General features: G+C 39.8%; 2 protein-coding genes across 3 annotated transcripts; one reads left to right on the top strand and one right to left on the bottom strand.

Annotated features, from left to right (window-relative positions):
* Positions 1–265: 265 nt before the first annotated feature.
* Positions 266–21,631, top strand: tbc (trabuco). The gene is made up of 9 exons (XM_002055070.4): positions 266–970; positions 15,434–15,899; positions 16,284–16,503; positions 16,571–17,288; positions 17,367–17,666; positions 18,671–19,746; positions 19,814–20,118; positions 20,186–20,463; positions 20,538–21,631. Exons 1-9 carry the CDS (start codon positions 952–954, stop codon positions 20,624–20,626), a joined length of 3,471 nt encoding a protein of 1,156 aa, XP_002055106.2. The 5' UTR covers positions 266–951; the 3' UTR covers positions 20,627–21,631.
* Positions 3,004–8,399, bottom strand: LOC138911038 (uncharacterized). Of its 2 annotated transcripts, none has more exons than XM_070207920.1 (2): positions 6,843–8,399; positions 3,004–6,787 (listed from the first exon to the last, which is right to left on the bottom strand). In XM_070207920.1, exons 1-2 carry the CDS (start codon positions 8,115–8,117, stop codon positions 6,776–6,778), a joined length of 1,287 nt encoding a protein of 428 aa, XP_070064021.1. In that variant the 5' UTR covers positions 8,118–8,399; the 3' UTR covers positions 3,004–6,775. The 2 variants fall into 2 exon arrangements, with proteins under 2 accessions (XP_070064021.1, XP_070064016.1); XM_070207915.1 differs by having other exon boundaries at positions 6,865–8,399.
* Positions 21,632–22,848: the final 1,217 nt, after the last annotated feature.

The following is a 22,848-nucleotide window of genomic DNA, read 5'->3' as shown; positions in this document are numbered from 1 at the left end:
TGAGGTTATATCCCACTCTGGACTTCCTCAAAGTAAAGTCCCCAATAAAACGAACATATTTAAACATTTTAAGAAACTTTTGGTGCCCATAGTGCAGTAGCTGGCTGGCACGGCATGCCGATATAGGCATGCAGGCAGGCAGGCAACAGTAACAGTAAGGGTAACGGTAACAGCAACAGTAACGGTAACAGCAACAATAACAGTAACAGCAATGTGAGTAGTAACAGCGTCGTGGATTTGTGGAACGCAACGAATGCTAGCTTTCAGTTAAATTTTTGAGCTGGTCGCGTGCAGACGTCACGCTTTCGCTAGAAATTATTATCACATATATTACATGCACACACACACACACACACACACGCACGCAGAAGCACACACACTCACAGAGAGACGGACGCTAGCACAGGCAGTAATAAGAATTCAGAAGTTTTCCTCATACAGCAGTAGAGTCATTTAGGTAAGCTCTTGCTCTAGCGCCTCAACCCTCCGACCACAACTCTTTGCTCTGGGGCACTGGTTTCTGGCAATGGCAACAACAGCAACATCAACAGCAACAGGAACAGCAGCAGCAGCGAGCGTTGCTCCCTAGCGGCAGCATGCCAAATTATTTATAAAACGCAGTCAGCCAGCAACTAGTAAATAAGCCAGCCGACTTGAACGAGTGAAAGTGAAAGTGAAAGCGAAAGTGAAAAGACTAGCATTATTATACGTAAACAGAAGGCAGTTAACAAGAAATTGCGTATACGCAGCGTTAGCCCTAGACGGAAACCGCACACACAATAACAACAACAGCTACAGAAACCAACAATCAGACAGACTACATAACATACATACCGTATACCTAGATATATATACATATATACAGTTATATATACATATATATACATACATATATACATTACGCGCGCGTGTGTAAACGTTAAAAGCTTCACAGCTTTGGGTGCTGGCAAAATGGTGCAAACAACTGCAGGTACTTAAACGAGATAAATTCATAATATCCATAAGTATAACCTAATATTTATATACAATTGTACAGCAAACAACTTAAGCTAAAATAATGACCAGCTTATAAAAAAAATATATATATATATATATGGCATATTTATATGGCAGCTATCTACAATTGGCGCAATTGTTCCCTTATTATTGTTCATTCAATTCGCTATGTACGCTTCTTTAGTGTAGTTTGTCTTGAGCTTGTTTGCTAGATTCGTTGACTTGAGTCCACTTAATTGGAGTATCAGCAGTAACAAGCAACCGTTTTTTCTGTATAGGTTTAATATTTCTGCGCTGCGCCCGGGTGTATGCAACATTATTTTTAATACGCTGCAACGACCGCAGCAGAGTCGAGCCTGTGATTGGCTTGTCATTTTTGTGTGCACTGGGGCTTAGCTTGGCGCAGTTCTGTTCGCATTATTAGCCATAGCAACGCGAACCCCTTTTTTTAAATTTTTAAATTTTTTTTTACTATCTTCTCCAAGTGAAAATGGGTATATTAGTTAAACGCAGTTGAAGCAAAACTCAGACAAAGTGCTAACATAGTTGGTGCGCACATCTAATCTCAAAACAAAAAAAACCTTAAATTCAAGTTTCATCCCAAGCAACTGGCTAAAAGGGTGATACCATGACCATAAATTTAGAAAATTGGGCATCAATAATAGTATTAAGGTTAATTGCACATTAAATGCACATTGGAGGTGACATCTATCTATCATCTGTGTATTGAATAGCTTGAGAGAACGGCAATCTTTAGCACGCCGAAGATGTAATACCCTTCTAAACCGATTGAAGTCTAAGCCAATAAGGCTTGATCATGGTATCTTGAAAGTATGGAAATATATGTCATATTGGTTTTGCCCGATTCGTCCTACAGAACTATTGGCTAAAGAACTCTGATGTAGATAAGATTATTTATGCAAGGGGAAACTAGTTAACAAGCCATAATATTGTGTTTGTCAAATTATTCCTTTGACAGTTGTATCCGATTTCTTCGATTCTGTCATATGTATTAGCTGCAACATAAAGTTTCATGACGTAAGCCTTTAAGCTGGGCGACGACTTTGTATAGGAACAAAGAAATGGATCAGCAATATAAATACCTTTTGAGATGTGATAGTCTCCCTCTTTAGACGCATTCCGTGACAAAATTGTAATGCCCTCGACAAGGGTATTAATAGCGCAGTGCAATCGGATCGGTTGTAGCATTCAATTGGCGACCATTTCCGGCATCCGCGGGATGCAGAATATAATCCGTCAAGTGTTTGGCGTGGGCACTGGCTGTGAACTGGTCCAGTGTCAAGCTGATTGCACTCGGCAATCTTTTAAGACTAGGCAGCGAATAGCGCCTCAAGCAAAAGCTGCTTAAGTGCGAGATTAAGTCCTCAATGCGTAAAACTTTTATGAATGGGAAGCCAATTGGCAGCATAATTGAGCTAAAATACGAGCAGCCAACTGCATGTGGGCGTTTGTTTATGTTTCTACTCAACTCACGGCCGTGGGTGTTACTACAAGGGCAGCAGAAAACGCCGACAACTTACTCACACTTACACACACACACACACACACAGCAGCTGAAAAGTCAAACAGCTGAGCTTGGCTGCAGTTAGTACGCTATGCTGCCTTCACCATATTGGAGGGAAATACTTTGATAAAAATGTTGCCCTACAAACTGTTGAGTGGGTGCGTGCAGTCAGGCATGAATTTGACATATTTCTTGTCTGTTCTTTTTTGTTAGCATCAGACGCATTTCACAGCGACGACCTGCGTCAATAGTCAGCACCAGAAATCATTGCAGGGTCTTTAATAAATCATCACAAGATATGCAACGCATTGAGCAAATGGTCGGGACGAAAAGCTCTGTTGATATATCCATATCCGGCTGTCCATTTACTAGTCTGTCTGTCTGTCTGTCTGTTTCTCTGTCTCTCTATCTGTCTGTCCGCCCTTCCGTGTGTCTGTCTGTGTGTTTGTCTTCCTGTCTATCTATCTATTGTAATAGTATGATTTTCTTCGTTGATTTAACTTATGTTCGGGTTGCCTTTTTATTTTTAACAACACGTCTTCTTACTGCTAGTACTGTAGAGAGACTGCCTTCCACTTCTTCTCTGCAGCCGCTTTTCTTTATCGATATTTACTTATCGTACTGTTATAATTAACATAGATAGTGACACTATAATACCCTGGCTAGGGTTACCAATGATGCTCTTATCCTATTACAACTCGGCCATCCTGACAAAGAGAGCTCCCGATCTCTGTCTTTTATATGTGTATCTATCTTTATAACTAATGCTTATTGCCTATTTTCGCATCCAATGCTTAAAGTTTTGGCTATTCCAGATACCAACGTACGGGTTGCGAGATAATTGAAAGCCTTCTACATCCTTTAACAAGTATCTATCATTTTTTAAAATCTTTTCTATACTATAAGGCCCTTTATATCTTGGTATTAACTTTTTTGAAACTCCTGGTGTGCTATCAAAATTTTTTACCATGACATAGTCACCTATTTTATATTCTACTGATACTTTCTTCTTTTTATTAATCCGCTCTTCATTTCTGATTTGAGCTTCTTTTTGATATATTTCTCCACTCTTTCTTATATTTTCTAAATTTCTTTTATCACACGTGTTCACCTGTGTAAACTCTTCTAATTTTTCTTTTAATTCATCAACAACTTTTCCTTTCTGTTGTAATCCGAATAACATTTCGCTTGGAAATTTCTTTATGCTTTTGTGTTGTGTGTTGTTTATTGCATATTCAACATTTTCTATAATAACATCCCAATGTAAACCATTTTCTGGCTCCGCCATTTTTGCCATCATCGGACCCAAGTCCCTATTCAACCTTTCCACCTGACCATTTGCTTGCGGACAACCCGTTGCTATTTTAATATGCGTTACTCCCTCATTTTTTAAAAATTCATCAAACTCTTTTGCAGTAAAACAACTCCCTCTGTCCGATACAATGAACTTAGGTCTACTATACGCTCTGAAATAATCTTTTAATGCCTTAATCGCTTCTTTCGTACTTGTTGTCTTTGCTGTATATAGTCTAACAAATTTTGAAAATCCGTCAACTACCGCCAATATATATTTATTAGCCCTTCCTGCATTAATTGGTCCATAATGGTCTATATGGATCATCTCCCACGGTTTGTTTCCTTTCGGTATGCTATGTAATAGTCCTTCACTCTTACCCGTCTTGGGGGCGAAGGCAATGCATTTTAAACAATTCCCTATATGCTTTATTGCTTTTTCCTTAATATATGGGAACCAGTAACTCTTTCCAATGGCATCGATCATCTTATCTCTCCCAGCATGTCCCAACTCATCATGATATTTGTAAAGTACATGTTCTTCCATATCCTTTGGTACATAAAAAACTAATCTGCCATCATTTGTTTTTCTGTAAATGACCCCATTTCTCATTTCGAATAGCTTGTGCTCTTCTTTTTCTAACATCTTTCTAATATCTACCAGTTTGTCATCTTTGCTTTGGCAAATAACTAAATTGTCCTCAAAACTATTGGATTCAATAACTAAAATGTCCTCATAACATCTGCTTAACGCATCCACATGTTGCATTTGCTTGCCCGATCTATGCACTAACTCAAAATCGTAATTTTGTAGTTCTAACGCCCATCTAGCAATTCTCGGATTTAAATCTATTTTGTTAAGCGTTAAAGTTAAAGAGTTGCAATCTGTCATTATTTTAAATCGTTTTCCCTGTAGATATATACGAAATCTGCGTAATGCGTAAATGATGGCTAGCGTTTCTAACTCAAAACTATGATATTTAGACTCTACTTCGGTTGTTCTTTTAGAAAAATAAAAAATCGGGTGTAATTTCCTATCTTCTTTTTTTTGAAATAAAACAGCCCCAAATCCCACTGCGCTGGCATCACAATGTAGTTCTATTTCTTCTTTGTAATTATATATTGATAGTACTGGCGCCTCTAACAATTTATCTTTTAACATATTAAAACACTTAAACTCCTCTTCTCCAAACTTGAATTTCTTATCTTTTTTCAATAAATCATATAAGGGTTTAGCTAATATAGAAAAGTTTAAAATGAACCTCCTGAAGTAGGAGCATAACCCTAGGAAACTTTGTACTCCCTGAATTTTGTTTGGTATTGGAAAGGATTTAACCGCTTCTAACCCTTTTTCATCAGCCCTAACGCCTTTACTATCCACCACAAATCCTAAATATTTAACGCTGCTTTTAAAAAATTCACACTTATCTAATTTCAACTCTAATTTGTTTTGCACCAGTCTTATAAACACTTCCTTTAAGGTCTCCATGTGTTCCTTTATGTTTGTACTTGCTATCATAATATCATCCATGTAAACAATTACCTTATTATCTTTTATCATATCACAAAATATGTTATTAACAAATCTTTGAAATACATGTGGCGCAGTTTTTAAACCCATGGGCATCCTAAGAAATTCATATTGTCCTAAAGGGGTAACAAATGAAGTGTATTTAATAGATTGCTCATTAACAAAAACATGAAAATACCCGTTTTTTAGATCCAACTTTGAAAATACTGTTTTTCCGCATAGTCTGTCTAATAAATCGTCGATCAATGGTAGCGGGTAGTTGTCTCTACATATAATTTTGTTCAGTCTTCTAAAATCAATACATAACCTCATGTCTCCAGTTTTTTTCTTCACTAGTACTATAGGTGATGCATACTCTGAACAACTTGGCCTAATGATTCCATCTTTTAAATAGTCGTCTAATAATTCTTGCAACTTTTCTTTTTCCATATAAGATAACCGCCTAGGTGTACAATTAAATACTTTGTCGTTTTCTAATCTTATGCTTAACTCATGTCTTAATTTTGGCTGATTTGGCCTTTTCGCTTTTACATAAGTATTTTCAAATAAATTTTCAAATTCACACTTTGTGCTGTAACCAATATCTTCACTTAAAATATATATATTTTCTCTTTTGTTAGAATCTTCCCAACTTATTGTTAAGATATCCTTCTCAAAATTCTCTTCTAACACTCCCATGATTTCGCTATTCACTGGCGCTTCATTAACATGATTATTAATTTTAACTGCACTGTTTCCTATATCTTCTATAATCACTTTTTCAATCCCGGTTTGATTATAGATAATTTCATCACTAACAACTTCTTCACTATCAGGTTCGAGCTTAAGCTCTCCATAACTAACTATCTCATCACTAACAGTTTCGATCCCAATCACTTCATTTCTAACTATTTCACCACTAATTATTTTATTTCTAACTATCTCATCACTACCAACTTTATCACCAAGCGTTTCCGGACTAACAATTTTCTCACTAACTAATTCATCACTAACAGTTTCATTACTGACTATTTCCTTATTAACGATTTTATCATTTAACAATATAGTTTCATTTTGCTCGTGTTTGATATCTTCATCGTCCACTTTTTTTTGTTTTTCTTTGTAGCTTGTAGCTATGATATCATTTTTACCATTATTCTGGTGATCAACTTTATGCCCGTTCACAATTTTTAATGTTCTTAAATCAATATTTAAACCAAAAGAATCCATAAAATCTCTACCAAGCACAGCGTCATACCTCATAGACTCATTTGCCACAATTATAACATTAAAATAAACATTTATTAACTTTTTCTTCATAAAACATAAAATTTTTCCAAAATTTTTCAATTTACTTTCATTTAAACCTACATACGAATTTGCATCTGGCATACGCTTTACTTTTAATGGCACAAACTTTTCCTTTAAAAATGAAATAGGGCTGCCAGAGTCTATAAGGCATTCTGCAATTATTGATTTGTTAAATGAGTTACTAAAATGAATTCTTAAGTATCTTACATATTTGTTTTCCATATCATACTTTTTATTTGGACATCCTGCTATTAAATGATCCTTTGAGCCGCACGCATAGCAAGATCCTGCCTCCCGTTTGGGCTTTAAACAATCTTTGGCCCAATGGCCCTTAACATTGCAATTGTAGCAACGTTGTTGTTTGTCCGCCTGTGCTTCCTGTGCAGTTTGTTTCACTACATGGTTTCGTACCCGTTTAATTGGCAACTTTATAGCTGCAAACGCACGTAAAATTTGAGCCGGATTGGTAAAGCAATGCATACTAGCTTGAGTGCGCAAGTTTTCGCAAGGTATGCCTCGAATAATACCCTCCATTAACTCCTCTACATCAATGTTGATGTCCTGTGCCAATATGCTTTTTTCGCTAAAATATGTGGCGAACACCTCATCTGGTTTCCAAACCCGATCCTCGAACTTCTGTCGTAGTTCCGACTTCGAAAATCCTCCCCCGAAGGCCAAAACCAATTGATTTAGCATCTCGTCAATCGGAGCAATGATGCGCATAGGGTCTGCATGCAACCACTTCAAAGCACCGCCTTTCAATTTGCTTATACAAAGCAAGTGCTGTTGCATATCATTTAGTCTGTAGATCTTGGCCACATTGAAGAATTGCATTACCCATTTACGCACCTCACTTTCTCCAGTAAATTCTAATAAAATTTCCTTGGCTAACATCATCGCTCCAGTTTGGATGCAATTATTTAAGTTGCCTCCGACAGCGTTGCCACTTTCGTCGATCCTTCCAGCTGCCCCAGCGTTGCCCGCTGCACCAGCGTGATCAGCTGCACCAGCGTTGCCATCCGTTCCAGTGTAATCAGCTGCACCAGCGTTGCCATCCGTCGACCGTGGTCTTTCTTCAGTGTGACCATCCTCTAGCTGCAATAAATCGCCGACTTCACTTTCTTGCTCTCCCCCGTCGCTCCCGCCGATGTGCGAGTTGCGGTTCACCGTTACTTGAAATTCTTCTAGGAATTTTCGAGACGCTTCAATTTCGAGACGCATCAATTTCAGCATCTCGGCGCCATTTGCTATTTCGTCACGCTGTTGTTGCATTATGTTTTGCAACTCATTTTGAGCCTCAATTGTCTGTTCCTTGTTACGTTGAACTTCAAGTTCCTTTGCAGCATCGTCTCGGATGTCCACTGGTACCTTATTTAATCTCGCCATCAGCTCAGTTTTGGTACCCTCTGTTGGCAAATTTAGTAATGCCAACCAACTTTTCAATGTCGCTATTGACACGTCATTTATATTTATATTTTCCATTTTGTTGTGTTTTTTTTTTTTTTTTCTGAGTCAATCCCACTTCTGATATTGTAATAGTATGATTTTCTTCGTTGATTTAACTTATGTTCGGGTTGCCTTTTTATTTTTAACAACACGTCTTCTTACTGCTAGTACTGTAGAGAGACTGCCTTCCACTTCTTCTCTGCAGCCGCTTTTCTTTATCGATATTTACTTATCGTACTGTTATAATTAACATAGATAGTGACACTATAATACCCTGGCTAGGGTTACCAATGATGCTCTTATCCTATTACACTATATATCAAGTTTAATGCTTAGTCTCTTATGAAACTTTCTTAATTCTTTTGTTTACCAACAAATCATAATCAACTTCGTCAATTAGGCGCTTTTTTTGCGTCTAACGTGCTGAAAAATGAAACTTATTGACATCAAACTAACATATCATATATCTGCCGCAGGACTAATTGCTTCGAAGGCAAAGTTTTGGCTTCATTCAATTTGCTATTTGGTAGATATCTTCATCTGACTCAAAAAAAAAAAAAAAAACAAACTTATTCTAAAAACCACCTTTCGCTTAATATATAAAACAGACACAACTATTGCATAAAAGTCCCAAATTGGTTATTCTATCTAAATAGAGTATCTTGGGCATGCTGATGAGTATTTCAGCTGCACTGCGGACTCTCCATGTGCTGAACAGCAGGGAGCCTTTACAGCATATCGAAATATTCGCATGAATAGCCGGCCCGCTACCTACTAGACTCTTATTCAATAATTTTAGTCAGAAAATTTTTTATGCCTGTATTATAATCCCATTATTATATGATGCCAATTTTGCCAACATGCATATGCTGACATTCCGCACATCATCTCGACATATACATTTTGTCATGCTACGCTCCCTCGGTGTGTATTCATGCAGGCAGGACCCCAGCTGACAGTTACAGAGCACAAAGCTAATATGAGGCAAATGTTTTCGGGGTTGGGCATTTCGGAGACGCTGGCACGATTTGTGGCGCGTGTGCGTCCAACAGCCCATTAAAAGGCAGTGTAAAAATATGGTCTTACTGTCGTCATTCTGTCTTACGTATGCCGCCGAGTCACATGTCCTGTCAACTCCAGTACCAGTCGATGACGTTTAAAATGATGCCGAACGCTTCAAGCTATTTAAAATGAAATGTCCAATGTCTGGCTATCATTAATTTAACTGCTCCGCTGACAGCTGCCTTGCAGCATGTGTCCAAGAAGAAGAGAAAACAAACTAACAATTAAGCATGCTCCAGGGTAGACAGACACTAGATATTGATACAGCATGCTTGCATATTGTTCGCAATATACAAATATCTTTTTGCAGATTATAGAGGTTCATCTTCTTTTATGTCAAAGCTGTCAAAGCTGCCAACCTGCTGTGAAGCGAAACGATTCGAGGGTGTCATTCACCAACATAAGTTTAATTTATCTGGCTTATGAACAAAACATAACTTTAAAGTGAGCTCCAGCCCCAAAGCATAAATTACTTTGGCCCCAAGCATTGCATTTAGCCATTTTTGTTAAATGCCAAGCTTGGGTAGAGATCAAATTTAGCCCGCATCCTGTTTGTAAAAATATACATGGCTTGCAATATTTTCATTACAACGGGCAATTGTTAACTTAAACTTCAGCTTCTGCATTAAAAAACTTAATAATATTTTAACCAAAACCCGGCTAACTAGTCGAATTGTTTAAGTTATTGAGCTGGTTCGAATCAGCGACTATTTTGCTTGATTAAGGTACAATGAGGTGTTAAAAGCAGGCTAATATTGTCCTGGCTTCGGCTTTTGGCCATATGAGCCAATACTCTGTATTAAAGAGCTCAACCGAATGCATATGTTGCCCCTGTGAACGCTCGCACACGCTTTAAAAGTACCTGGATTAGTACCTTTCAAACTATATAGTATAAACGCACGTACGTCGACGTTAAGCCATACAATGGTGTAACATAAGGGCTTCGCGTTTGATAGATTATTCTACGAGTTTCTTGGAAATGTATTTCATTGTTGTAGCATTTTTATATTGAAAAGAGAATTTTACAACATATAAGTGCGGCTTCCAAGAAATTTTGCTAGCGCGCTTAGTGTCTCAAGTTCAAGGTGAACATATCAAAGTAAAATTTGTTAATGCTCGAGTGTTAAATCGGCAGCTCGAAGAAGAAATTGTTATTGGTATGAGCTTAAATTGGGGGCAAATAATATTGGAGTAAGCAGCTGGCAAAATATTATTGGCAAGTTCTAAGAATTTCAAATATAATCAAATATTTCTTGTATTGTACAAACGAGAGATGCGCAAGATATTTATGTTATTTTCGCAAAAAATTGCATTTGATTTGCATTTTCAATTTTGAGCAAAATATGCACGTAATGAAATATCTTTACGCTGGAATTCATACTGCACTTTGACCTATAAACTGCAAATATGAAAGCAAAAACCTGCAGCATAATACCCCATAAAATATAATCTAAATGGCAGTCTTATGCCTGGCAACTGCTTTGGAATTCTTAATCCAGATGCCATATTGTGCAGCATTCTAAATGAAATTGTAATTGCAGCTAGCGCACACAAGCGTACAAATACGCAAACACAAATACACAGACACAAATACAGAGAGAAAACTGAATTTCTAATTAAGCCAGGCAAACAGTGAAAATGCGAAATGAAATGGAAATGAGCATGAAAATCACAGCAAAGATGCAGTTGAAAATATGCGTAGGTCGCCGCTGTAGTTGTTGTTGTTGTTGCTGCTGCTGATGATGATGATAATGATGATGCTGCTGATGATGATGAATGAGCAGCTAAAGCAATATATCTTATCTATAATAGATGTCAGCCGGGAACTATCAAAAGAATTGCCTAAATGCTTGCCCAAATAAGTAGGCAACATTTCTTGCGCTTTCATTTACGCAAATGCTAATGCAGAGACAAAATTTATACATGTATGCATGCAACTATATAAATATGCAATTACATCCATTCATATATATGTGTAATTACAGCCATATTTATAGCTCGAACTTAATTTAAGTGGCAGGAATTGGGTAGACTGCTTACAGGCAGAGGAAAGCTTTTCTGAGTATATAAAATGTTAATATCGTTTTTTGATCTTAATCAAGAGGACAAGCTGAGTCGATTAAGCCATGGCCAACTGACTGTCCATCTATATGAATATATTAATCTAACAATATATGTAAGCTATAGACTTGAAATTTGCGCAAAGCAAGTTTAACGCGGCTTTTCGATATCCCCCCCAATTTTGTAATATCTAAGCAAAGCTCGAACATGGTATACACTCATTAAGAAGATTACACTTTTTGGTTGCCTAGCCGCATTCCCCCAAAAATGGAAAAAAATCTCATTTGTAAAGAACGAGCTTTGCGCTTTGATATAAACACACAATTGGGTGTCATATTCAATCAGTAGGCACTAGAATTGTATAATGAAGATTGAAGAGTGGCCATAGAGTGTGATTGGTAGAACAAGTATAATTGTGTGTGTGTGTGTGTGTGTAGGGATCTAAAATGGTGCTGATGCTGGGCTTAGGGTATCAAGCAGTCGAGCACTTGCGACCAGAGACCGCTTGTTTATGTACATATTTATATAAACCTTATACACATGCCATGTACTTTGGGGCTCCAATTAATGTGCGCACACACGCACAGTCGCATTTGTGTGTGCGTGTTGTCAGAGTTCGTAATTTGAATGCGGGTGGGTTTATTGCGGTTGCTAGAGCTGTTGATAGCATTGGGCAGCGAAAACTCATTTGGCAAACGTACAGCATAAACAGTGTCGCAGACATTAGCGATAAAAACAGCAGCAACAACAACAACAACAACAACAACAGCAACAACAACAACAACAACAACAACGACAACGACAACAAAAACCAATAACAGAGAGCAACAGTTGTCCCGGACGCGGGACCCGCACACAGTTCCGGAGCACGGCCTTGGGTCCACGCCTGCGCCAGTTTGTGCCTAATTAAGTGTTTATCTTAATTCTATAAAAATAGTTGGCAGTTTGATAAAACTCACGGGCACATAGCACAAGCAAATTAACAGCCAATGTTATTCGCCAGTACTGAATGTGTATAACAAACATATCTAGATACAAATCCAGACATCTATATATACGTTACGTTATTATATTACATTATTGTATATTACATTATCATACACACTGCACTAAAGAGTCTAAAAATCATTACGAATTGCTGATAGAATCGTGGCTTGGCCAACATCTGTTGTTATTAGTTAAACACATTGTTTTGTTATTTATTATTCTGTTTAAAGGGCAATAAATAGAGGGACAGAGGGACAACTGCTGTACAATATTAAATTTATTATTATTTTCAAAAGAACAAATTTTATTAAAATATTTTTTGTTTTAACCCAACAAAGTGGGGCTAGTATTAGCTGCAGTTATTCCCTAATCTGTTGATAATATTTCAACCCATTTTTATAATTTATTATTATTTTAAAAAGACAAAAAAGAGAAGCTAATTGAAGTTAAGACAACTTCTCTTGTTGTCATTTAAACACTTTAATTGTTTTGTTTTGTATTACTCTTAATAGACAAAAAAAGGGGAGTTCAAATCAGCTTTTGAATATTAGGCGGAGCTAACTAAATTCGAACTTAACTAATTTTATTGCTTAAAATAAGTTCTCATTAGTCATAGAAAATATGCCTAAGTTATACTCTTAAAAATATTGAATTATTTAATGGGGGGCTCGAACCCTAGACTTTGGTCAAGAGACTTTGAAGGCGCTTAAAAAATCAGAGCTTCAATTTATATTTGATTTTTACTTACCCACAATTTGATGTCATCTGCTAATTGTTCAGCTGTTCGCCCAGTGAAACGTTATTTGCCTGCGCAGCTGGCAAGGTCTGTGAGTCGGGTCATGACATTCAAGGGTCAAATCATTTGCGACGACAATGCGCAGCAGCCCAAAATAAAACGCCGAAGCAGCCGACTGTTCCCTGCTGCTGGCTACACAAACAAAAAAAAAGAGAAAAAAATAAAAATTAATAAAAAAAAAAAAAACAAAATGAAAAATGGAAAATAGCGCTAACGCGCATTAATATAGAAATATGCGGGTTTATTTTTAAATTTTGGCATGCTCGTGTCCGTGCGCCAATTAAATTGCTCGCCACAGGCTCGCAAATGCGGTTGAGCCATTTGAGCCATTAATTTGCCATTTTGTGCGGTGGCCTAATGAATTTACGATGACTACTAGTTAAATTGATATTTGGCTCGATTTGCAATTAAAATGCGCAGATTCTGGACTCTTCAGAGCTGGCCTACAAATTGAAGTTTGTGTTGCTTTTATGTGAACAGATTGTTGAACTTAAGAGCTTGCCTTCACGTTTTCGACATACGCACCGTGCAGTCCATTGGGATTGGGCTTGGACTTGGGCCTGGCAGTGTCGCCCCTAGTCCAAGGGCCAGGCGAAGGCTCGTGCGAATGTCGTCATAAAAAGATGTGCACATGACATTCGGCTACCCAACAATTATCTGTTTGTTATTTACATTCATTTGATGCGCAAACAGTGGGCAAATAAACAAATAAAAACAAACCACAAGAAAAGAAAATAAAAAAAAGCAAACACAAGCAATGCCAACTGTAGCAAAAGTTGATCTTTGACCCGACTCTAAACATCGTACGCATTTGTCAATGTGACAATGTTTGCCTCTAACTAAAAATAAGTTTATTAAAACTTTGTCCTTTGGTGTCCTTCATTTAAATACTAATTACGCGTGATAGAAATTGTTGCAAATGTGTTTGGTGCAACAAAAGAGCAGCAATTAAATAACCACCCACGCACTTCCATTCTCGCCCTTCGTTTCTTTTATGATGGAATGACGCCAGCCAGCCAGTTAGCAGCATGTTGCACTCATGGCATTCGTGTACGCATTTCATTTCAGCATGTGGCACGGACTGGACTGCCCTGTCCTGCCCTCTCCTGTCCTGTCCCTGCGCCATTGCATACCAGACAGGGTATTGTCGCCAGACCGGCACATAATAGCCGCAACACCCTGCTGGCAGTGTCCCACTGGCTTCCCAACGTATGGCTGCCCCTAGACGCAGCTTTAACTGTGTACTTGTGGCAGTTGCAAGCTGTCTGTGCTGTCCGCTTAATAAGTGCGAAATGTTTCGCAAATATATGCATAAGCATGCTGCGTATCGTTTGTTCTGGCGATTTATTTAGAGACCTGCAAATCAGCAGCTGCCGTCCCATTTATGCCTGCTTTCATTTCTGCAGCGCGAAATGAAATTTCATTTCGCAATTTCTATTACGCACAGCCTCTGTCTTAGTCTTAGTGTAAATTATATAGATTATATTACGGCTGCTGTAACTGCATCCTTCAGCAGTTAATCTCTTGATTGTTTCACCTGACAGTTTCTCTTCAGCCTGTCCACTGACACTGAAAGCAATAATAGAAAACAAAAAGAAAGATTAAGAAGAAAGATTAATACTCTTTCAAACTTACGGCATAGAGTTTTGCAGACATGCTAGGCCACTTGTGAAGGTTGTCGATGAACTGGAAAATTCTAAGAAATGTCCTTATGTCGACCCATTTATCCTATAGCGCTACTTGATATAGTAGGAGCATGGTTGAACTCTTACAGGCCAAGTTTGCTTTAGAGAACATATTATATACATATATGAATAGGATTTACTCAGATTTAAAAGCTGAGTTTATGTTCTTTGTTTAAGAAGCTGCTCACTTATTTTGCTCAGTGCAGATACGACAGACAGATTCAGTGTTTACATCTCAATAGCTCTGGTCGTACTGCCTGGCATTTGCATTGGGTGCTGTTGGTGGGGGAAATGGAAAACAATTAATGAAAATTAAATTATACGTAGCCGGAAGCCATCATGAATTTTTGAGTGCAAACGCCATTAGCATTTGCCAAGCACTGGATGCCCGCCATCAGCGTGGTGTTAGTTAGGTGTGGCTGTAGTCTGCCTAGCGACTGGGCACATGGGTCGTCTGTTTTAATTTAATGTAGGGTGCTTGGTGGGTGACCGTTGCCCGTTGCCCGTTGCCCGTTGCTCGCTATCCGCTGCCCGTTGCCCGCTGCCTGTTGCCGGCTGTCAACGCATGTTGAGCATATTGAGTTTCAGAGCGTAATGGCGACAATGGGCAAGCGGATGGGCGAGCGGGGTGCGGGGAAGGGGCATCAGTGCTGTGATTTCGTTTTAAGGCCCCGCGGGGTTTACTTTTATGAGATTCGCGTGGCATGCACAGTTGGCAGTCGAACGTTAATGTTGACTCTTTTGCCTGCTGGCATTTACAGATGGCGTCGACTATAAGGAGCGGCTCATTGCCAGCGTTAAGAAGGAGGTGAAGCAACTGATGGAGGAGGCGGTCACCAGGAAGTATGTGCACGAGGACAGCAGCTCGGTGACATCGCTCTGTGCCGCTGTCGAGGCCTGCCTCAGCCAGGGACTGCGCCGTCGTGCCCTGGGCCTGTTCAAGACCTCATCGACGACAGCGCTGTTGCACAAGATAGCCAAGACCTGTGCCGAGGCGGAGCATATCAGCAAGCTGGTCCAGGAGATCGAGGCCAGCGATCCCAACAAGCGTTCTTCGTCGAGCAGCGACAGCTTCAATCGGCCGCCAATGCTCAAGAAGAGCAGCAGCAACTCCATGTCGACCACCAATGCAACCACATCAACCGCATCCGGCTCCACATCCGCCTCGGTAACGGCATCGGTGTCAGTCAGCGCCAGCACCTCGAGCATGTCGTTGGTCACCATGAAGTGAGTAGCATTTTCTGGACTTGCTAACTCTTACTCTCTTTCTAAATCACCCTCTCTCTTTCTCAATTTATTTCTTTACGATTATCCAACTTCCTCTCTCTGTCTCCACTTCATCTTCCCTCTCCCTCTATTTATTATTATAATCTTTCTCTCAAATCCTATTCCTTTCTCTCTGTCTCCTTTCGCTATCTTCTATTTATCTATCTCCCCTTTTCGCTCTCCTTCTCTCTCTTGCTTCCTCTCTCTCTCTCTCTCTCTCTCTCTCTCTATGTTCCCCCATATTTTTCTCTTTCTCTGCTTCTGAGTCTCTTTCTCCCCCTCTCTTTGTCTCTCTCTCTCCCTCTCCCTCTCCCTCTCTGGCTCTTTGCTAATATCTACTTGCAGATATCTATGGATACGCTTGGCTTTGTATGAGAAGCGTCTGACCAAGATCATCGAGTATCTGGTGAGCAACGCGCAGAGCTATTATGATCGCGATTCGTTGGTGGCCGATCCAGATTATGGTTCTATACTCAGCTCCCTGCTGGTGGGTCCTTGCGCCTTGGACTTTACGCGTGCCAAAACTGCCGATCACTATTGGACCGATCCGCATGCCGATGAGCTGGTATGGATCAGATCTTATACTGATCTCCATGTATAACGTATAATCTCTCAACCGATTGGCGTTCCAGGTGCAACGTCATCGGATCAGCTGTCGTCGCTCCTCTTCCACCTGTTCGCGGCCAGCGATAATAAACTTTAAACGTAGCTTGAACACCAGCTCGGATGATGCCAGCAGCTGTTCATTTAAATCGATTGCTTCAGCCACGGTGGCCAAGGATTATGTGGAGTCACTGCATCAGAATGCGAAGGCCACGCTACTCTATGGCAAGAACAATGTGCATGTGCTGCCCAAGGATGTGTCCGAGCTGATGCCCGGATATTTGAGTCTGCACCAGCACATCCAAACGTTGACCATCAAATGGACACCAAATCAGCTAATGAACGGCTACAATGACACCGACGACGAGGAAATCGACAAGGAGGCCTACTGGGCACATGCGCTCAACATCAATGTGGACGAGATTGTCTATGTGCACTGTCATCAGAGTCGCGGCGAGGACAGCGGCGGCACAGTTATACTGGTGGGTCAGGACGGCGTACAGCGTCCGCCCATCCATTTTCCGGAGGGCGGGCACATGCAGCAGTTTCTCAGCTGCTTGGAAACGGGTCTGCTGCCGCATGGCCAGCTCGATCCGCCACTCTGGTCGCAGCGCGGCATTGGCAAAATGTTTCTTTGGCCGAAAAGCATGCGCCGTCGCATTCTGCCCTCGGTCATGGAATCGGTGGATGAGACGCCCATTGATTATGTCTTTCGCATTGTCAGCAAGAGTCGGCACGAGGAGTTTGGTAGGTTCCGGGCCATTGAATTGCCATTGAATTGGATTTTGCTGATTTCTTGGTTTCTCTCTCATATTTTTTTTCCAGCTGCTACGCATTCCATTCTGGACTTTGTCCGCAGCACTCCAAGGCGTGCTCAACTGAGCAGCTGCTCCACTACGGGCAGCAGCGACTGCTCGAATAAGAGCTTATCCATTGATCAGTATCCGATGGAATCCCCATTGCTGCAGCAGCACAACCAAAACGCCAGCATCGAAATGGTCTGCTCCACGATGCGTCGTCAGATTATCTCGCGCGCCTTCTACGGCTGGCTGGCCTACTGTCGGCATTTGTCCACCGTACGGACACACCTGTCGGGTCTGGTGCACGGACGCATAACACCAGAGAGTGAGTTTTTGACTGCCTAACCTATTCATTAATTGAGTTATGTAACAAAAATCAAATTGAAATTCTTAGCAACATATCTGGGGAAATTTGCATTATTCTTTAGGATAGATCACATTTTTCCAAAGTCTCAAACATTATATTTGGAAATTTACAAACTTTGGCTTTTTGGTGAAAACTATAGTCACCTAAAAAGATGGGTAGTGGTTTTTGGTTTATATATATACGCATAAGCTATGCGCCTTTCTGAAAAAAATAAAAAAAAAACTGAAGAGATAAAACTGAAAGCAAAAAACTTTACTTTTCGTGCTTCAAGCAAAGAAACTATTTTTAAACTAAAACACGTGCAAAGTCGTTCGAGTGAAACACAAAAAGTTTGCAGCAAATGTTTTCTGGCCAATCGGTAAAACATGTACTCATACATTTTCGAACGAAATTAATATTAATGCCTTGGGCCGCAACTTGCCAAGAAAATACGAATCACGTCTCAAATACATGTTCATAGAAATCTTTAGGAATCAGTCTTACGCCGATTTGAAGGTCAATAAAAATGTACACAAACATTTTTCACTTATATTCCACACTTGCGGGTGAAACTTTCAAATAACCCCATTCAAAGTTCCCTTATGTACGCCACATAAGGTAGAGTTAATAGGAAGGTGAACATTGTAAGTTTTGTCTATGCATAAAGACAGCCGAAATGAGTAAAAGTAATATAATTAATATTATTGTACTCTTATTATAATTTATTATTATAATACATGCGTTTTCCACTTAAATTCCACACTTGCGGGTGGAATTTTGCAACTTGGTGTGCACAGCGCAAAAGATTATATTAGTAAAAGATTCAGCTGTCAAGTTGAATTTGGGAATAACCTTTTGTTTAAATGCTACGCTTAGATAAACTTAAATCTTTTTAAGAAATAAGTATTGTTGCATTATAATGCATTTTTATAGTTTTTTAAATCAGCACTGTTAATTTGTTGGTACTTTTTTCCAATCAAAAGTGAAAGCCGACGAGGAGGGCCTGACCAAGGAGCGCTGGGAACTGCTCAATGCGGACGGCATGCTAAATAACTCTACGGAGTTTTATCGCCTGATCTACTTTGGCGGAGTGCAGCCGGAACTGCGTAAGGAGGTGTGGCCGTATCTGCTTGGCCACTATGCATTTGGCACAACACAGGCGGAGCGAACCAAGCAGGATGAGACGTGCAAACACTACTATGAGACCACAATGAGCGAGTGGCTGGCCGTGGATGCCATTGTGCAGCAGCGGGAGAAGGAGAAGACGGCGCGGGCAGTGGCCAAGCTCAGCTCTGGCAGTAATAGCGGCAACGAGCGTACGGTACGCGCCGCGGATCTTGATGCTGGCGGTGAGCTGGAGAACGAGGTGTTTGAAGACATTTCGGATATATCCGATCCGGGTGATCTTGAGTTTGATGACGAGCAACGGCAGCAACTGCAGCAGGAGACGGCCGGCGCCAGTGTCACGCATTTGAGCGTGAAGCCAATACCCCGTGCCATGAAAACCAGCACAGATTCCGGTCATGTCGACGAAGGCCTGGATGACCTAGACGAAGAGGAAGAGGAAGAGGAGCAGCAGCAGCAGCAGCAGCAGCAGCTGCAAGAGAAAATGAAAAACAAGCAAGAAGAGAAACAAGAAATGACAACAAACATGTCGGTAGCTGACAAGAAGATCGCAGCCCAGTCGCTGGACAAGGAGGCACAAGCAAGCTGCTCAACTTCAACCACATCCTCGTATGAGACAGTGGGTGGCGTGCCGCAGCCAGGCGACACCCGCAGCGTACTCAGCCCAGAGTTTCTTAGCGCCGATGATCTGCAGGCCCAGCTGCCCGACGACGAGGAAGGCGCACAGCCACAGCAGGCAGCTGCTGTCATCATTACGAATGCTTCTGTGGACATTGCCAACTGGGAGCGCAGTCCCAAGGCTGGCGCCAATAGTCAGATGCCGCCGCTGAGCGAACAGTTTGAGAACGGCGCCAATGCGCCCAACCTGGATGCACTGCAGCAGCCAAAATCTAGCTGCGCCTCACCAGCCAGCTCCAATGGTGGTGTTTACAGCGTAAGCACTTGCGCTCTTACGTAGTCACACCCCCTTCCAACCTATAATTGCTATTGTTTATTGACAGAGTGAGCTGCTGGAACAGTTTGGCCTAAATCTGCATCGGATCGAGAAGGATGTGCAGCGCTGCGATCGAAATTATTGGTACTTTGCCAGCGAGAATCTGGACAAGCTACGCAATGTGATATCGACGTACGTGTGGGAGCACCTGGACGTGGGCTACATGCAGGGCATGTGCGATCTGGTCGCTCCCTTGCTGGTCATCTTCGATGATGAGTCGCTCAGCTACAGCTGCTTCTGCAAGCTCATGGAGCGCATGATCGAGAACTTTCCCAGCGGTGGTGCCATGGACATGCATTTCGCCAATATGCGGTATTTATCTGTCTATCTATGCAATCTTGAACAGATGCTGACCTGCTCGTTTGCCGATCTCTTCCAGCTCGCTCATCCAAATACTCGACTCAGAGATGTACGACCTGATGGACTCGAATGGCGATTACACCCACTTCTACTTCTGTTACCGCTGGTTCCTCTTGGATTTCAAGCGTGAGCTTATCTATGACGATGTCTTTTCCACCTGGGAGATCATCTGGGCAGCCAAACACATTGCCTCCGGGCATTTTGTGCTCTTCCTGGCGCTGGCGCTGCTCGAAACCTATCGCGATATCATCTTGTCCAACAGCATGGACTTTACAGATGTCATCAAGTTCTTTAATGGTACAGTTTACATAGTGTAGTACTCATATATATTCACGTATATATTTTATATTTTATATATATATATATTTCAGAAATGGCCGAGCGGCATAATGCCCAAGCGGTGCTCCAGCTGGCGCGAAGTCTGGTCCTGCAGCTTCAGATGATTATTGAGAACAAGTAGATCGATTTATAATAAACATTAAGTAGCAACAATGCTTATATAGTAGTTATAGATGTTTAATCTATGTTTTGCCAAAAACCTGAAAGCCACAGAACTTCCCAAGTAGGCACAAAAGAATACCCTCACCCCAAATGAATGTATACAATAAGTATGTGCTAAGATGTAATCCGAAACTTTGACTCTAATTGTAACTGTAACTGTGACTGTTATTATATACATTTTATGTAAATGTTGGTTAATGTTATACCCACATCTCCGAACAACCAAAAAAAATGGGGCCGAAAACATAAAAGACTATATAAAGTGAATCTGACAAACTGTATCAAAAAGAAAGCAGCATTTCAAACTTTATATCGTACAAATAATATTAGTAACAGGCGTGTTTTTTTTTTCCAACCTAAACCTATCACTAACATGAATATTTATTTAATATACATACAATATATGTAGTAAATTAGAGTGCAATTAAACTAAAAATATCAAGAGGTTATATGAAATAAATATATACAAATATTGTACACAATATGTATGTACAACCCTATATACTGCAACATATATATGTATGTATGTGCATGTGTGTGTGTGTGTGTGTGTGTGTGTGTGTCTGCGTCTGTGTATACAAATGTATATGTCTACATGTAAAAAGTAATCGGAAAAGTATTCAAAATGAAAATATATCTGTACCAATCTGAAATTTCCTTCTGCGAAAGGCGAAAATCAAAAACAAGTACTATATGTATACCGTTCTGGATATCAAATCAGGGCATGATACCGTAGACCTAACCTAGCTGATTTGAACTTATTCGAAATCCAATTCGAAACTGTAGCCGATTTACCAAAAACATATTACAATTGTTGACCAATTCCCATTGTTTTTGCGGTATCGTTTCGTTTTGGTTTTTTGGCATTATTTATTTACCTTTTCCGCGCCCATATATATACATACCGAAGTTTGTACAATATATATTACATATGTATGTATTTCGAAACTATCTTTGCTAAAATTATAAATATTAAACTGAACGTCATCCTGAGTATTTTCTTGCTGGTTCGAACATTGGGTACCATTTTATTTTAGTTAGTTAGGGTAAGAGCAGGTGAATGAAAATGAAACAAAGTGAGAGGTAGGGAGAACTAATGAGATAAAGATAGAGAGAGGGAGAGAGAGTGCAAGCGACTTTTTTACATAAAGTTATTAAATTTAGAACAGAGATTAAGTTTATTAAATTGCCGACACAAGTTTTTAATTTAGCACTTATCTGACTTTATGAGAATCGCGTAGTAGGGCGACATTTACAACAACGTTATATTTTCAGTTTGCAGCACAGCGGTAAGTAAACTTTGTATGCGTTTAGAAGAATATACAAATATATATAGACACACACGCAGACATGCAACTTGCATTCATGTATATACACACGCATACATGCGTACATACACACAAAAATGTTAAAAAGACTGACAACGCATTAAAACCTCCAGGGCTTACTTGAAATTATGAGAATCGCATAGAAGGGCGACATTTGCAAAGACGATTTTTCTTTAATTTGCTGCGCAGCGGTAAGTAACCATGGCCATTTATTATTAGATTAAATTATTGATTAAAATAATTAACGACTAATTAACGATTATTTTATGATGTTTTTTTATGAACAGATAACTTTTAAGTATTGAATTCATGTCAAAAATCTTTGTGAATCTCATGTCGGGCCTATTGTTGCGGCTTTTACAAGAAACAATTTTTTTAATAGAGTTTCTATATATTCTTCTGTATACATTATATAAATACTTATCTATCAATCGACTGACAGATTATGTGTTTATCATTTAGAACAGCCAAGTTTGATTTACTTAAGTTGCCGTTCATAGATACTTGACACCAAATAGTTAAGCAAACCAAATGTGGGCTGTAGGTAATGCTTGACTAGTACATACCCTGTAGTCAGTCCATCCATCTTAACACTTACTTAAAAAATTGAAAAAATTTAGATAAGAAATCAAAACTTTTTTTCTTTAAATCGCCATGATCATTGCGCTATTACAGATAGACGGTCGCGAGAGGCCTTTAGATATGTTCAAGTGGATGTAAGTTATGGGTTCAAAGATGGGTTCTTCTGCCCGCTATAAAATAGTATTAAACTATTTGCTTTTGGCCATAAATCGTTTTCAAGAGCTAGAATAAAAAGTTAATCTATTTAATCAGCTTAGGAATATATATACTA

Source organism: Drosophila virilis, chromosome X (genome assembly GCF_030788295.1).
Source record: "Drosophila virilis strain 15010-1051.87 chromosome X, Dvir_AGI_RSII-ME, whole genome shotgun sequence".
Classification (NCBI taxonomy): Eukaryota; Metazoa; Arthropoda; class Insecta; order Diptera; family Drosophilidae; genus Drosophila; species Drosophila virilis.
The sequence above is the reverse complement of the archived record's forward strand: the minus strand, read 5'-3'. Positions and strand labels throughout refer to the sequence as shown.

Excerpts from the sequence above, each read along its gene's own strand:
- tbc (XM_002055070.4), top strand. Across the intron at positions 17,667-18,670 it reads CGGACGCATAACACCAGAGA|TGAAAGCCGACGAGGAGGGC; the intron begins GTGAGTTTTTGA and ends TCCAATCAAAAG. Across the intron at positions 20,464-20,537 it reads TGTCATCAAGTTCTTTAATG|AAATGGCCGAGCGGCATAAT; the intron begins GTACAGTTTACA and ends TATATATTTCAG.
- LOC138911038 (XM_070207915.1), bottom strand. The coding sequence starts at position 8,117 with ATGGAAAATATAAATATAAATGACGTGTCAATAGCGACATTGAAAAGT. Across the intron at positions 6,788-6,864 it reads GCAGGATGTCCAAATAAAAA|AATGCCTTATAGACTCTGGC; the intron begins GTATGATATGGA and ends CAATAATTGCAG.